At 38.6% G+C, this 17,572-nt stretch overlaps 2 protein-coding genes across 4 annotated transcripts in view; both read right to left on the bottom strand.

The window, feature by feature from the left end:
- The window catches only part of LOC120932487 (protocadherin gamma-C5-like), a 721,441-nt gene that overhangs the window by 633,179 nt on the left and 70,690 nt on the right, over positions 1–17,572 (bottom strand). Inside the window, exon 1 of one of the 3 annotated variants that reach the window (XM_040344928.1) lies at positions 12,851–15,250. The exons of the other annotated variants lie outside the window; for them this stretch is intronic. Within the exon in view, the coding sequence (XP_040200862.1) occupies positions 12,851–15,235 (2,385 nt within the window). The 5' untranslated portion in view covers positions 15,236–15,250. Of the gene's footprint in view, positions 1–12,850; positions 15,251–17,572 lie in introns of those variants that run through there. 3 annotated transcript variants of the gene reach the window in all.
- Positions 1,772–4,499, bottom strand: LOC120932489 (protocadherin gamma-B6-like). The gene has a single exon (XM_040344938.1). It carries the CDS (start codon positions 4,315–4,317, stop codon positions 1,834–1,836), a length of 2,484 nt encoding a protein of 827 aa, XP_040200872.1. The 5' UTR covers positions 4,318–4,499; the 3' UTR covers positions 1,772–1,833.

Genomic DNA, 17,572 nt, shown 5'->3' with positions numbered 1-17,572 from the left:
ACCGCTTTTTGTATAAAAAATTCACCCCGAGCCTGACTCGGGATTACCGCCAAGGAGGTTAAATTAAGTGGAGTCAGGGGCGTACCTAGAGCATTTGTCACCTGGGGCGGATCCTATATCTGGCACCCCACACGTTAAAATGCAAAAACCCCACTGTGCCCCCTGCATACCTCTGCATCCCCCAATATCTCTTTGTCACTACTGTGTACTACTACTACTGTGTACCCCCTCTCCACAACTGCACCCCTGGACCCCATTACATTACACAGCACTGCACCTCTGGGCCACTTTTCATTACACAGCACTCTGCACACCTGGACCCCTTTTACATTACACAGCACCACACCTCTGGACCCCTTTACATTACACAGCACTCTGCACTCTTGGACCCCTTTACATTACACAGCACCCTGCACCTCTGGACCTCTTACATTACACAGCACTTCACCTCTGGACCCCTTTTACATTACACAGCACCGCACCCCTGGACCCCTTTACATGACACAGCACTCTGCACCCCTTTTACATTACACAGCACTTCACCTCTGGACCCCTTTTACATTACACAGCACCACACCTCTGGACCCCATTTACATTACACAGCACCGCACCTCTGGACCACTTTTATATTACGCATCACTCTGCACCCCTGGACCCCTTTAGATTTACACAGACACCCCCCAACTCTGTCCCTTCCTACATTAATCATGCAGATGGAGAGACAGTGAGCAGTGCTGAACAGATCACCTGCTGGTTTACTTAAGTTAGCTTCAGCAGCTCTCTACTCAGCACTGCTCAGGGTCTCTCTCTCCCCTGCGGTACAGGAGAGAGAGTGGTTTGCTTACCCTGCTGGATGCTCCAGATGGAGAAAACCAAACTTGGCGCCTTCACGCTGTAAACAGAGCAATGCACAAGTATCATGGGCGTCATCTCCCATATGGACAATCAGTGCACCACAGAAGCACTGCGCCTTCCACTCCATGCACGCCAATCCCACACAAGCCGGCCTAGAAAAAAAACGGCATATGCCCCGACCACCCCCACATGGAGGGAGACAGACAGCTCTACCAGCCAACCAGGTGAAAGGCATGGAAAAAACTGAAAATGGCGCAGGAGCCCAAAGCATAGGAACACACAGACGTGCCCCCTGACATCCCCCTGTGTGCCCCTCGGGAGGCCCGTTCCCCCACCCCCCGCTTGGTATGCCACTTAGTGGAGTGTGACACCCCTTAATGGTTTCTTATATCTTCTTTCAAGACTCAATTCTTGACAATTCTGCAGTTTTTAGGCATGGGCACCTACCTACTAATCAAGGTTTACTAGATTCAACCTGTTAGCACAAGTAACCTAAAAAAAAAAGAGCTGGACACACAAGATAGATACAAGAAATATTAAATTAGATACAATAAACCAATAGACCACATAAGAACCTGAAGACAAAAACAATAACATCTTAGTGCTTACATAAAAAAAAACAACACTAAAATGATACTTTAGTAGAGACCGACAGTAATGCATATTAAGAGAAATACAATCTAGATGGCTGCACTCCCAGTAGTGAGATCCAAAAAAAGCCTTTATTCAATAAATCTTTATAAAGCACACATGTACAACTTCCACCTGCTTTTATATCTGTGTGCTTTTTATAGATTTATTGAATAAAGTATTTTCTGAAACTCACTACTGGGAGTGCAGCCATCCAGACTTTTTGTTGTTGTCTTGAGTACTGTAGCTGTGACTGGGTAAGCATCCAAAACTGTTGCCTGCTCACCTTTGAGCAGTGTGAGTGTGTGTTTGTGGATCTACCAATGCATATACGTATTATCAGGCAAATTACCTTTTTTGGTCTGTGAATGAAAATAACTTATTACACATATAACATTTAGTTTCACATACCTGAATACAATTGTGTTGAGGCAAATTCTCTTGAGTTAAACTATTCACAGCTGTTGAATCATCAGTGTCAATGAGATTGTCTGTGGGGACATTCTGGACTGGTCTGAGATAAGCAATTTCATTTTGCTTTGAGTCAAGAGTTACACACACATCATAGGAGAATGGAAAAGGTAGACTTGTATCGCTGATCTCAGAAGGACAACCCACAGTGAACTGAGGATACACATTTCTGTTATATGTTCCTAGGTTTGTTCCTGGATAGCTTGTTTTTCTGCATTTAAGAATAATTGTAACCATTACTGTCACAATAAATAGAACAGAAATCATAGCTATAGCTATCACCAGGTAGAATGTTGCATTTGATGAAATGTCTGTCAAGTTGGGTTGTTTTTTTATCTCTGGCACAACTTGTTGAAAGCTCTCTGCCACAACCAGATTTAAAGTAGCTGTAGATGACAAGGCTGGGACTCCATTGTCCTTTACAAGAATTACAATCTTTTGCCTTAAGGAGTCCACATCTGGAAGTTCTCGACCTATCCTGATTTCACCGTTTTGGCTTATAACAAATAATGAAGGTTCTGAAACATGCAGTAAATTATAAGAAAGCCAGGCATTGTGTCCAGAGTCAGAATCCACTGCAATTACTTTTGTCACTAGATAACCTTTCTCAGCAGAGTGGGGGATAAATTCAAATAAAGATGATCCTTCTGTTTCTGGTGATGGATACAGAATCTTAGGGGCATTATCATTCTTATCTATGATACATATTCTTATGGTGGCATTACTGCTTAGAGGAGGGGATCCACTGTCCTTAGCCATCACCTGGAACTGAAATTCTCGTAACTGTTCATAGTCAAATGATCTTTGAGCATAAAGAATCCCTGTCATTGAGTTTATGGAAACATAAGATGACACTGGAATAGATTCTATGTCACTATTTATAATGCTGTAAGTGATTTTTCCATTCTCATCACGATCAATGTCTAAAGCATGGACTTTGTGTACTGAGGTCCCTGGCTGATTATTTTCTGCAATATAGATGAGATAATTCATTTTTTCAAAAAGAGGGGGATTGTCATTCACATCAGAGATAATTAACTTCATTTGCTTATTGCTCGACATTGGAGGAGATCCACTGTCAATACATTGAATTGTAATGTTGTACAAAGAATTTCTTTCTTGATCCATGTTTGATGCAGTAACAAGTTTATAGTAGCTACTTGATGATGGTATTAGTTGAAAAGGAAGTGTATTAGATATCTGGCATGCAACTTCACCATTCGTTCCTGAATCCAAATCACGAACATTAATCAATGCTATCACTGTACCAGGTGGGGAATTTTCTGGAATTGTTTCTGAGAGAGATGTGATTGTTATTTCTGGGACATTATCATTCACATCAATCACCTGTATAGATAACTTGCAATTTGTCACATGACCTCCACCATCTTTCGCTTCTACAGTCATTTCATAAGTGTCTGAACTTTCATAATCCAAATTTCCTATGATTTTAACATCCCCATTTTGAGCACCAATACTGAATATTTGACGAGCAGTTTCAGGAATGTTGCTAAATGAATATGAAATTAAGGCATTAGTTCCTTCATCTTCATCAGTTGCATTCAGATGAGTTACTGTAAAGCCAACAGGCACATTCTCAGGTAGCCTTATGTTATAGGTATCTTGAGTAAACACAGGGAAGTTATCATTGACATCTTGAACAACAATCTTCACTATAGCGGTCCCAGATTTCTGAGGCTTTCCGCCATCAAAAGCAGTTAAAATCAGCTCATAGAAACTTTGCTTTTCTCTGTCCAGAGACTTTTCTAGTATGATTTCTGGATATGTAATGCCATCCTTGGTAGTTCTTTCTCCAAGGCTAAAGTATTCAATACCATTCAGTGCATAGCTAGTTACAGCATTGAAACCTAAGTCAGGATCTTGTGCAATACCTAAAGAAAACTGTGTTCCAGGACTTGCTGATTCACTGATGCCTATGTCAAAGTATTTCTTGGAAAAAGTAGGAGAGTTGTCATTCACATCCTGGATTTCCACAGTAATTGTGTAAAACTGCAAGGGATTTTCTATAACAGCCTCCAAATTTATAAAGCATGTTTGTTTTGTTCCACATAACACCTCTCTGTCAATTCTTTCTGCAACAATCAAGTCTCCATTTTCAAGATTAACTCCAAAATACTGCTTTTTGGCTTGAGAAACAATTTGAAATTTTCTCATTGTTAGATCTTTAGCACTCAACCCAAGGTCCTTAGCCACATTCCCAACCACAGATCCCTTTTTTAATTCTTCAGGTATAGAATATTGCAACTGACCAGAGATGTGTTCAAAGAAAAATGAAGTAAAATAAAATACTTGCCATATAAACATCATCCTGGTGCTTCTGTTTCTTTCTGTATTCAGCATTGTGATAAGTAGCTATAGCTTCTGCTCCTTCACAGAATAAAATATCCAAAGTATTGTAAATATGGCATCAGAAAGCAAAATGGAAACTACTTGCAGTTTTCCTTAGTATCTGCATTGAGGCTGGATCCAGTTTGTACATTCTAACAGTACAAAACATTGTATAGTCTAGTAGTGACACCAAGAGTTCAAAAATAGGTATTACAATACAACTGGTAAAGACTGGGATATAAGATTAAAATTACCTATTTAATGCTGTACTGTAACCCTTATTTTTTCTTACAAGATTCTAAAATATGAAAAAAAAACACATGCAAAATGTGTAAATATATATACTGTATCTTTACAAAAAAATAATTTTAGAAGTTGATTATTGCATTTCTCTTTTCTTGATACATCTATTTTGGTAAATTCTAAAGAATTATAAAGGTATCTTTAATACATGCCTGAATCCTTTTTGTACTAAACCTTATATCCTCTTGTTTACAATTATAATGTCATATTTCTAAGGTAACATTTAAGGTTGGTTTACTGTTGTTCACAGACAAATCTATATTTGTTTCAGCTAACCAGGTTGAGTCTAATGCCGCGTACACACCATCACTTTATGTGATGAAAAAAAACGACACTTTCTGTGAAGTAAAAAATTACGTTTTTGAAACTTCAATTTTCAAAGACGAAGTTGCCTACACACCATCGTTTTCTCACAATGATCTTGCAAAGTGAGGTTACGTTCCACCACGTTTTACCATTGAAGCTTGCTTCATAACTACCTTCTGGGCATGCGTGGGTGAAAAAACGTCTTAGAAAACGACGTTTTTTGCTACACACGGTCAATTTCTGTGAAGTAAAAAGTGCACTTTTGAAAAACGACACATAAAATTGAAGCATGCTTCAATTTTTTTTGGTCGTTTTTTACAAGACATAAAACGACGTTTTCCCCCACACACAGTCAATTAAAGTGACGTTTTTAAAAACGTCATTTTTTTTCATCACATAAAGTGATGGTGTGTACGCGGCATAATACTTACTAAAAAATATCTCATTTAACCTGACTACCTGAAGAAAACATATATTTACTGTTGTGTCATACCACTGGACAGTCATTTTTAATGTTTTATTTTTAATATATGTAAACCCTTTGGTATTGGTAATATGGCAGTGAACTAGGTGCAATCCATGAAAAAGCTTGTAGAATGTGAAACAGGTAGTAGGTGCACTCAACAGCAACAAAAAGAATTTCCAAAGTGGTTTTAATAATGGCAATATTTTGGCAGGGCACAGCTCACTTTTCTCAAAGAAAATTTGTCTTCCCCACTGAAACGTTGACAATATTGAAACCTCCTGTTACAAATCCCATTGAGTGTACCTGATACCTGTTTCATATTCTGTTAACCCTTTGCTTATATTTTACATATTTTACACATGATTTTTATATCACTTTTTTTTACTTACTCTATATGTGATGCCAAGTTCAACCAAATTATGTCATACTTAAAAGGTATTTCCTTTTTTAAATTTAAATCTTTATGGTTTCGTTTGGAAGACTGTGTAAAAATGTGTATAATATAATCAAATCAAATGAATGCTGTAATAAAAAAAGTCATGCACTTGCTGCATTTAGTAAGTGTTTATTTGCTAAAGGAGTATAGAATTTTTACTTTGCAATAGGGAAAATATGTTCAACTTAAGTATCTGATTATGTGCAAGAAAAATACAACATGATTTTATTTAACGAGCAAATTAAACATTCACTCTGCAAAGTGCACATTTTCAAAATAGTATTTTAGACATTTAGACATATTTTAGACATGATTTTTTAACAGCTTCAACTTTTAAACATGGAATTTAAAGGAGTTTTCCTATTTAATAATTCAATTAGGTAAAAAAACGAATTGACTTCAAAAGATCATCACAGTTAAAGAAACAATTGTCAGGCAAAGTAACTCAAGTCGACAATTATGAAATATTTAAAAAAAAACTTGATTGATGTATTGGTATGTACTATAATACCTGTGCCATTCAATGAAAAAAACACAACCATATTTAATATTCCACATGACGCTCAGGGGTATATTTATAAAGTTGTGAATCTGACGTAACAAGACATTCAGTGCAGGTGAACCTTTTTTGGTATTTTAAATAACAGTGATTAACTGCCATTGTATGTTTGGTAAAAGCCATATTCACTGCTTTACCAATTTGACCCAAGGGTTATACTTATAAAGCAATGAATGTGATATTCACTAAACATTCATCTGCATGTGTCTCTTCCTGGTGCAAGTGTTTTCAAATACAGTGATTGATTCACCTGCAGTGAATGTTTGTAGAATGTCACATTTAACGCTTCATTAGTTTGCCCCTAAATGCTACCTAACAACTCATAATCCAAAATCTAAATCCCAGTTCTACTAATTGTACACTATTATGAAAAAAATCATAGCCACCTAAAATTATAAGAATGTTGACATGCATGTATTTGAGCTAATACTTTTTGATGCATAAACTTTTGAAGATTGGCTTTTTAAAAACTCTGTATATATATATATATACACACACACACACACACATATGCCTCAGAGCAAACTTCACCAGTTAGTATTAATTAAGCAGCATTCAGTATGCATTGCATGGACACTTTGCGAGCGATCCAGTTTCACAAATGTTTGGCTAATATTTCCATGATAAGGCAATCGGATTTAAGCAATATGAGTTGTTGCTCAACAATTGCATTAATGTGTATTCAATTATCCAATTTGAAGACAATACATGTACATCTGTGTTTGGCATATATTAATCTTGAAGCAATCTTCTTTTTAGATTGGGCATCATATTGTATGCACTAATAATTTGAAATAGAGTTGGGCCGAACACCCCCCAGATTTGGTTCACTCAAGGACTCTCGAAAAGTTCAGATCCAAACTTTGAACCCTATTAAAGTCTATAGGACCATAATGTCAAAAATCAAAAGTGCCCTTTTTGAAGGCTTATATTCAAGTTATTGGCCATTAAAGAAGGGTATGGGGGCTCGGGTACTGCCCTGGGGGACATGTATCAATGTAAGGTGGCACCCCACTACCCCAAATGCCCCAAAGCAACCCTGCATGTTGAGGGCATGTAGTCTGGTATGGTTCAGGAGGGGGACTGTTCGCTCCTACCCCCCTTTCCTAGCCTGCCAGGGTGCATGCTGGGATAAGGGTCTGGTATGGATTTTGAGGGGGTCACGCCATTACAAAAAAAAATGTTTTGGGTTCCTCTTAAAATCCATGCCAGCCCCAAAGGGGCTGGTATGGATTGGGGGGGACCCCACACAGTTTTCTTTAACATTTAAAAAAAAAAAATCATTGCCGGCAATGTTTTAAATTGTTTTAATTTAGCTGTACTTCGACAGCTGATGACTCATCTGGCCTGCTTCTTAACAACCATATATTCACTTAGAATGCACTCTGCAGCGCAAATTCAGGTGTTTGCTGAACTGGCGAACCGGCGATGTTCAGGCCCAACTTTTGCTTGACTCGAACTGTTCAACAAACTCCACTTTGAAACACATATTATAAATTATCATAATATGTGTTTATAATGTTAACTATAAAAAAAAACACAGTTGTATAATCAAAAAAAATGGTGTTTAAAGCAACAAAAAAAAACAGTAGCCTCAAAGATAATTATTTGCATTGCAAGGATTAGCAAACCTTATTGCAGACCCTTATTCTTTTGGGTTCTGCTTACACAGATATATATCATTATTATCATCATAGTGCTAAGTGAGAGGATCTGTCTGTTTTAATAAAATGGACATTCCAGATGTTGAAAAATTTGAAAAACTTCAAGGAAAATATGTAACCCATTGCATGAGAATGTGTTGTCAGCGCTCTGTGCACAAATTGGGGTCTATTTCTAAGACATTTGATCGACAAATGGCAAACACATTCACACATACTGCACACATTCTGGCTGTATTTTTCCTATTAGATTAATCCCCATCATCATTAGCTCATTCTAGTGGCTAATGGTGGTAGTGGTATATTTCCTTATTGAGGTATTTCAGAAAACAATACTGCATTTGGCCACTAAGATGAATATTGGAATTACCTTTTTAGGAAAATTATGGCCAAAATTCATGTATCATGCATGAAAGTATGTGATGTTCTTCTACAAAAAGCTTTGTAAACATGCCTCATAGTGTTCACAATGCCCTTGTGTGAATAATTTACTTGCCAGATTGCAACATTTTTATTTTATTTAGAAAATCTTAGAAATGAAAATGACTTTTGTAGCAATTATATAAATTATATTATTTTTTTGTGAAAAGGAAGGTTTTCCTTTTAGCAAAAAATTGAATAAAAACTAACAAAGCTTTTGTGGTATCATGGCAGCTTTTTTGGTCCTCCACTAAATAGTTTAAGGTAAAAAATTACTCATGTACTCATCTTCTTTTTTGTCAAAGCCTAATTTAACAAGCTGATTGGCTATCATACACATCTGCACAAGATTTTGCACTCCCCAGTTTTAGTAAATGAACCTAAATATGTATTTAATGAGTGCATTTTCTCAGCCATTATAAATAACGTTACAACAAAGTTTGATTATGGATCCACAAATATTTAGTACTGCACAATAATAAAAGGCATAAAAGGGACATTGTGCAAAGTTGACGCAAGGATAACATCCAGAGTAGAAAGCAGCCTCTATCCAAGAGCTAAATAAGTTAATTCCAGAGCATTCAAAAGCATGAATAGCACCTCCAGAGCACAATATAAGCCTCACCTCATCTAATTATAAAAGGCTGTCATAGAGACTATTTTGGTTTTGTTCAACTTTGATTCAACACATAAAAACAAAAAACAAACTTAAACATTGAGGAAATCAATTTTAATATAATGCATCAGTCTTTATGAAATATTCTTAATTATAATAGAAAAAAAAAACAAGATTTGGACACTAACTTGCATTTTTCAAACGTGTTCTGCTTATTGTATAAGTATCAAAAAATATTATTAAAATAAAGGCAAGAAAAATAATAACAAAATAATGTTAGATGCTCACGTTCACAAGTTTTTCCTTATTCTATTAAACACCTTTTTACGCCTCTCCTTATCTTTTAGAAAACGTTAGTGAGCAGGCATAATGACACATAATACAGGCATACCCCACTTTTAAGTACACAATGGGGTTTATTTACTAAAGCTGGAAAGCGCAAAATCAGGCTCACTTCTGCACAGAAACCAATGAGCTTCCAGGTTTTATTACCAGGCTTAATTGAACAAGCTGGGGTTATAAGCTCATTGGTTTCTAGGCAGAAGCTAGAATTTAATTCCATGTTTAAGGTAAAAAGTATAGTATGTATTTGCAAGGAAATTTTGTAAATATGTGCAAAATCTGCCTTGAATATGTAAACGTGTTTCTCTGCAGACTGAACAACTATGAAAATTTGTAAATATATGACATATAACTAAAGTAGTCATGGAGCTTGCTTCTGAAATAAATCCCACAGAGCCTAGCATATAAAGTCTTTTGATAACTGTTTCCAGTTATCGGAAGCCATCAGAGGATACGGTTTGTAAACGCTTACAATAATCACACAATAAAATAGTTGTCTTTAAAATTCAAGCAATGCCATGCAGTATTCACTAATATAAACTGCAAATAATATATTAAATAGAAAAAAATGCAACCTCAGCGAAAATGTATTCCAATGAAAATAAAGTCCACCAAAAATGTGTAAAAGTGTCCTTTCTTCATCAGTACTGTGTTCCTCTTATTAATTTAAACCACACTGTGAATCTTCACTGAATCTTAGTGCCACTGATTTCACAATCCACTGTGTAATCCCATCACCTTCAATCAAAAGCTCTCACCTTTTTTATTTGACCTAAAGAAATTAGGTCCAATGTGCCTACCACTTTAAGTGGGGTCACTACTGCCATGACTGGTCTTCTCAGTACAGATTCCTAGCCCTCTTAATCCATATCCATCCAGGCATCTCCACAGGTAAATAACTACCAGAAGCTCAAAAAATTACATGATCATAGTGCTCTCTGTCTCAATACCAATATTGTTCAACCCAATATGCTAAAAATACACTTATATAATACAGTGCATTAAGCTGGTACACCACAAATTAAACATATGCACTGCCCCTTTAAAGCTCACAGTTCTCTTGGCCAGTCTCAAGATGGCGTCCGCTCATTTCCCGTCATGCAGCATGGCATCATTGGCTCCTCCCTATGCATTATGTAACTACATCATGTGTCTTCATCAGAGATAGATGTCTGGCAGCATTTAAAATTCATCATTGTTTATATTCAATTGCATCATAAAGAAACCAAAAGAATATTGTTTTATCCTGGGAAGTTAACACTTTGGAAATATCTGTTCAGAAAGAGAAGATAACACGCACCTATTTTAAGCCAACTTAAATTAGTTGAAAATGTGGTTGATCCTCCAAAAAAAAAGAAAAATTTTTTTTTTTTTGCATGTGCCCATTGCTATGGATGTAAAACAGTTAAAAATAACCAGAGAAGAAGAAAAACATTTTTATCAAAGAGCACAGGCAGGAAATATGATATATAGGATTGTGTTACCTGCCAGCGCCTTGAGGCGATTAAGTTCACATTTGTTTGCGCTATATAAGTTTCTCACTCACTCACTCAGACTGAGGGTGTAGTGTATAGCATGGAATACCCATGCAGATTACAATATATTGGCCGCACAAAAAGAACACTCTTATATATGCCTCGTACACACGACCAGTTTTCCGGCATATAGCAACAATCCACAGGCCTACTTTATCTAGGTGGCAGCTCAGGTCCTCGTAGAATGTTAACAGATTGGTTTGGCAAGAATGACCTTTCGTAAACCCATGCATATTACTACTAATTATACTGTTTTCATCAGCAAATGCTTGGATATAGCCCCTTATAATTCCCTCCAATAGTTTACATACTATCAATGTTAGACTGACAGGCCTGATTTTAACTGTTTTAATTACAAGTTTTAAGGTGTTTCTATATCATAGGTGCTTTAGTGTTTTGATACCGGCCTCTTATCTAAGGTAAGAATTTGTACAGTACAATTTTTTTTTAGTTGTCACTTTAAAAGATTATGGGCCAGATTCTCAGTGGAGATATGACGGCATATCTCCAGATACGCCGTCGTATCTCTGAGTCGCGCCGTCGTATCTATGCGCCTGATTCTTAGAATCAGTTACGCATAGATTTCCCTTAGATCCGACAGGCGTAAGTCTCTTACGCCGTCGGATCGTAACTGCATTTTTACGGTGACCGCTAGGGGCGTGTATGCTGATTTACGCGTCAAAATATGTAAATAAGCAAGATACGCGAATTCACAAACGTACGCCCGGCCGACGCAGTACATTTACGCCATTTACGTTAGGCTTTTCCCGGCATATAGTTACCCCTGCTATATGGTGGCGTAAGTGCGGAGTACCAATGTTAAGTATGGCCGTCGTTCCCGCAACAAAATTTTTAAATTTTGCGTTGTTTGCGTAACTCGTCCGTGAATGGGGCTGGATGTAATTTACGCCCACGTCAAAACCAATACGTCCTTGCGGTGTATTAGGAGCAATGCACACTGGGAGATTTCCACGCACGGCGCATGCGCCGTTCGTGAAAAACGTCAATCACGTCGGGTCACAGAAGATTAACATAAAACACGCCCCCCTGTCCCACATTTGAATTAGGCGGGCTTACTTTTCATTGTAGCATCACAAACACTGTGGGGCAGATTCAGAAAGAGATACGACGGTGTATCTCCTGATACGCTGTCATATCTCTGAGTTCTGCCGGTCGTATCTATGCGCCTGATTTATAGAATCAGGTTACGCATAGATATCCCTAAGATCCGACAGGTGTAAGTGACTTACACCTTTGGATCTTAGGCTGCAATCTCACGCTGGCCGCTAGGTGGCGCTTCTGTTTGTATACGCGAGGAATATGCAAATGGGGAGTTACGCCGATTCAGAAACGAACGACCGCCCGGTGCTTTTTTTTACGTCGTTTGTGTTCGGCTTTTTCTGGCGTATAGTTACCCCTGCTATATGCAGCATATCCTATGTTAAGTATGGCCGTCGTTCCCACACCGAGTTTTGCATTTTTTACGTCGTTTGCGTAAGTCGTTCGCGAATACGGATGGACGTAATTTACGTACACGTCGAAACCTATGACGTCCTAGCAAAGTCATTTAGAGCAATGCACGCTGGGAAATTTTACGGACGGCGCATGCGCAGTTCGTTCGCACGGGACGCGCCTGATTTAAATTTTACACGCCCCCTAGCCGCGGAATTTGAATTCCGCTGGGGGATTTACGATACGCCGCAGCATGTTTACAGGCAAGTGCTTTCTGAATAAAGCACTTGCCTCAAAAACTTGCGGCGGCGTAACGTAAATCAGATAGGTTACGCGGATCTAAAGACAAACTATTTCCATTTTGAAACAAGTCACACAAATAGAAATTATAATATATATTTTTTCCTATTTTGGTGAATCTCACATTATTATATATTAGTAGGTCTTACCGGTGTTGCTATTTGCATGATCTTGTTATCTTTATTGAAATTTGGCCTTACAGCTGTATCTTCTGTGTCAATGAGATTGTCTGTGGGGACGTCATATCCTGGTTTCAGATATGCAATTTCATTCTGCTTTGAGTCAAGTGTCACACACACATCATATGAGAATGGAAAAGGTAAACTTGCATCACTGATATCAGAAGGACATCCCAGGGTAAATTGAGGATACACATTCCCATTAAATGATCCAAAGGATGGTGGATTATTGGATTTCCTGCATTTGTATGCTACCGCAATTATCAATGTTATAATAAATAACAATGAAATTAAGGTTATTGCAATTAAAAGATAGAATGTTGCATTGTATGTGGTATCTAAATTAGTGGATCGATGTCTTATTTCCGGAACAGCTTGTTGAAAATTTTCAGCCACAACCACATTCAAAGTGACTGTAGATGATAGGGACGGGATTCCATTATCCTTTACCATCACCACAATTTTTTGCCTTAAGGTGTCCACATCCCGCAGGTCTCTGGTTATTTTGATTTCGCCAGTCTGTTGACTAATAGTAAATAAGGTTGGATCAGGAACTTGCAAAAAGTGGTAAGAAAGCCAAGCATTGTGTCCAGAGTCAGAATCCACTGCAATCACCTTGGTCACTAGATAGCCTCTCTCAGCAGAGTGTGGAATAAATTCAAATAATGCTGATTCCCCAGGGTCTTCAGATGGGTAGAGAATCATAGGAGCATTATCATTCTTATCTATGATACATATTTTCACTGTAACATTAGTGCTGAGAGGAGGGGATCCGCTGTCTTTTGCCATCACCTGGAACTGAAACTCACGTAACTGCTCATAGTCAAATGATCTCTGAGCATAAAGAACCCCAGTCATTGAATTTATGGAAACATAAGAAGATACTGGGATGTTATCAATATCTGTGTTAATGATAGAGTATACGACCCGAGCATTTTCATTGTAATCAAGATCTGATGCATGAACTCCAAGAACTGAGGTTCCTGCTGGGTTATGCTCTGGAATGTAGGAAATAAAACCTGATTTATCAAAAACAGGTGGATTATCATTCACATCAGAAATGGTTAAATGAATATCTTTCTTATTTGACAGCTGTGGAATGCCTTGATCTTCAGCTATAACAGTAATGTTATAAAAAGAAAATGTTTCCCTGTCCAGGAGGTGTGCAGTTACAAGTTTAAAGTACGTATTAGTTGAAGGTTCTAATTTAAAAAACATTGTCTCAGATATGTGGCATATTATATCACCATTTTTTCCAGAATCCAAATCCTTGACATTAATTAATGCTACAAGTGTCCCAGGAGGGGCATCCTCTGGAACTGTTGTATAAAGAGATGCAAGAGTTATCTCAGGAACATTGTCATTCATATCAACAATCTCTATTAATATGGTACATCTAGCTACTAAGCCACCCCCATCTATGGCTTCCGCTGTCAACTCATAGGATTTTGTTGCCTCATAATCAAGTTCTCCTATGGTTGTAATGACTCCAGTCTGAAAATCCACTGCATAAATATGACGTGCTTTTTCAGGAATGTGGCTAAATGAATATGTAATTTCCGCATTGGTCCCATCATCTTTGTCAGTGGCATTTAGCTGAAGTACAAGAGACCCGCTTGGTAAACTTTCCTTTAGAGTTATCCTGTATATATCTTGACTAAACAGTGGAAAATTGTCATTAAAATCTTGAACCATAATCTTGATGATAGTTGTTCCTGTTTTCATAGGTTTACCCCCATCAGAAGCAGTTAAAGTTAGTGTATAACTCTGTTGTTCTTCACGATCTAGGGGTTCTTCCAGAACAAGTTCTGGGTGTTTTGTGCCCTTGCTGTCAACTTTTTCTCCCAAACTAAAATGTGGATTGGGAATAAGGTTATAACTCTGCAAAGAATTGGTTCCTAAGTCTGGATCACGGGCATTTCCCAGAACAAAACGTGATCCAGGGGAGGCAGATTCACTTATTGCTATGTCAAAATAGTCCTTAGAAAAACTTGGAGGATTGTCATTGATATCCTGGATTTCAATCTTAACAGGATAAACATTTACAGGATTTTCAGCCAGTATCTCAAGATCTAGAAAGCAGCTCTGCTCTGATGTACATAATTCCTCCCTGTCTATTCTGTGAGTGACATAAAGGTTGCCATTTTCTGAATTGATATTGAAAAAATTCCTGTTACTCTGAGAAACAATCCTTAATTTTCTTATATTCAGATTGTTACTGTTTAACCCCAAATCCTTTCCAATGTTTCCTACAATGGAATTTTGCCTCATCTCTTCTAGAATAGTATACCAAATTAAATTAGAAGCAGATACAAGATAAAAAATTAAAGAGAGATATATTACTTGCCATGCCATAGTCCTATGCACAGTGCTGAAGTCTTAAACAAAAGTGGAATCTGATGTTTTAAATCCTTGACAAAAGTATTTAAATTCACAAAGTACAAAGAAAATATGAAAATATGTCTTCCTTCTGTTAAGATCTTCAATGTCTGAGTATTATAATGCTATCCAAACACTAACACTACAAAATCAGTTCTGCACCACGTTAGGCAATAGTGACACCATGAGGCGTAATTGAAGAAATGCAGCAACACATATATTCATGTAAAGTATTACAAAATAAATTGTTTTACAAACCTATTTTGAACATTAAACAGAATAAACAATACAAAAATCATATAAAATGTGTTCAGTACTTTGCATACTGTATGTTTAGATTAAAAACATTATAAATGTATACTGTTTGTGACAGCAGATTATGTAACCATCATTTGAATGCCAAGCATGTATATTTGCAACATTTCACTTTGGGTTGAACATTTTATGTATTTCTGTATTTATTTCTTTGTTTTGGTTAATTGAATGTGAGCATGCAATGTCCTATTTACTAGACTATTTTAAAATAATCATTCTCTAACATGTGATAGTCATTTTTGTGAATGAAAGGTCCCAGCAATATGCTGGACCAACATGGGCTGGACCAAAGGACGAGAAGCACCGCTGTGCAGTCTCTCCTGCTGTGTCCTTTCGTTTCAGGTGCCGTGCAGATGCTGGGTAGCAACGGCGTGTGATTGGCGGAAGAAGCGGATCCGCCGATTGGTCGAATCGGGCGGGAGAAACCCGCGCTGTAGGAGGTTATAAAAGGGCTCCAGCGCGGCGGTCTCCTCAGCCCGTCCTGTCAGCCAGCGTCGCAGCAGGGACAGTGCCTGTCAGCACCTCAGGATGAAGCGCCGCGCCACCAGTAGCAGGGAAGCCCTCCTGTGCCAACTGCTGGAGAGGGCTGAGAGCAAGGGGGGTGAGGAATGGCTGCTCCGCTGTCTAGAAGAAGGTAACACTTCAGTACAGCCCACACCATCCCCTCCGGTGCAGAGAAAAGGCTCAGCTGCTGCGGGGAGCGCAGCAAAACAGAAGCCAGGGAGAAAGAGAAAAGTTCAGAGTGCAGCCCCTTCTCCTCAGTCAAGTCTGAAGAAAGAAGCAGCTGTGACAAGAAGTGCATCTCGGCAGCGAGAGAGCAGCGCTACACACCCTATACAAGTGGAGGAGAGTGAGCAGCCTATGTCCCAAGTTGGTGAGAAATCATATCCTGATATGTCTCAGTTGTCTGTACTGGTTAATTCCCTGTCAAATGTTTTACACCAATTTCAAGGGGCACATGCTAGTGGTGCTGATAGAGGTATACAGGGGGCACAGGTGTCTGGTGCTTATAGTGACAGGAATTTATGTATTAATTATACAGGTGCACAAGCCATGGGTGCAGAACAACAATCACAGAGTGAGGCAGAAGGCCAGAGAGCACAAGTGTATGGTGCTGATTATTTACATGAGTCCAGTAATGATTTTATCCCGCATGATATGCAGTATTTGGAGGATGTTAATGCAATTTGGCAGGAGTCAGGTACTCATGCATTGCAGGATATTAGAAAGCCAGTTACTGCTAAGGGCTTGGTTAATGCTATTAACCCCTCATTGCCTATTAGGCCGTCAGCTGTGACAGTGGGGGAGTCTTCGTTTAAGGAGCCCCTCCCATGTGTTCTGTCCCCGTTGGGCTTTCATTTGCCCAAGACAGTGAAAGAAAAAATTTGGAGGGGAGAGTTCATCGACTTGTTGTCTTTATTGCCCTCCTCCAAGGAGTTTTTATCTAAGGCTGATAAACCAGTGGGTGATAGGTCTGAGGAGGATAGGAGGAGGGCCGTGCCTAAAACTTTTCAAAATTGGCTTCAGGCTTTCTGCATTTATGCAGCTGTAATGGGAGAGCGTTTCCCCAGCAAGTGCTCGGGTCTATTCCAGCACTTGGACATTATTGCCGAGGCGTTTCGCCATTTCGGGGGCTCGTCTTGGTTCTCGTATGACGAGAATTTTCGGCAAAAATTGGCAGTCCACCCTTCGCTACACTGGGGGACAAAAGACGTGGGTCTATGGTTAAACTTAATGTTGCCAGCAAAACCCCAGTTTACTCCTAGGCCCCCGACGAATAGCCAAAGCAATTTTCGCAAAGGTTTTTGCTTTGCCTTCAATGAGGGCCAGTGCAAGTTCCTTACAAATTGTCGGTATAGGCACGACTGCTCCTACTGCAGCGGTTCTCATGCAGCCAGCAGGTGTTTCCGCAAATCCGCCGCATCCTCTTTTCAGCCAGTTTCCAAGGATAACCATGGAAAAGGCGCCGACTCCAGTGAGGCTGGCCGTAATGCAACC

Source organism: Rana temporaria, chromosome 3, assembly GCF_905171775.1.
Source record: "Rana temporaria chromosome 3, aRanTem1.1, whole genome shotgun sequence".
NCBI classification, from domain to species: domain Eukaryota; kingdom Metazoa; phylum Chordata; class Amphibia; order Anura; family Ranidae; genus Rana; species Rana temporaria.
Note: the sequence above shows the minus strand (reverse complement) of the source record. Positions and strands in the feature narration are given on the sequence as shown.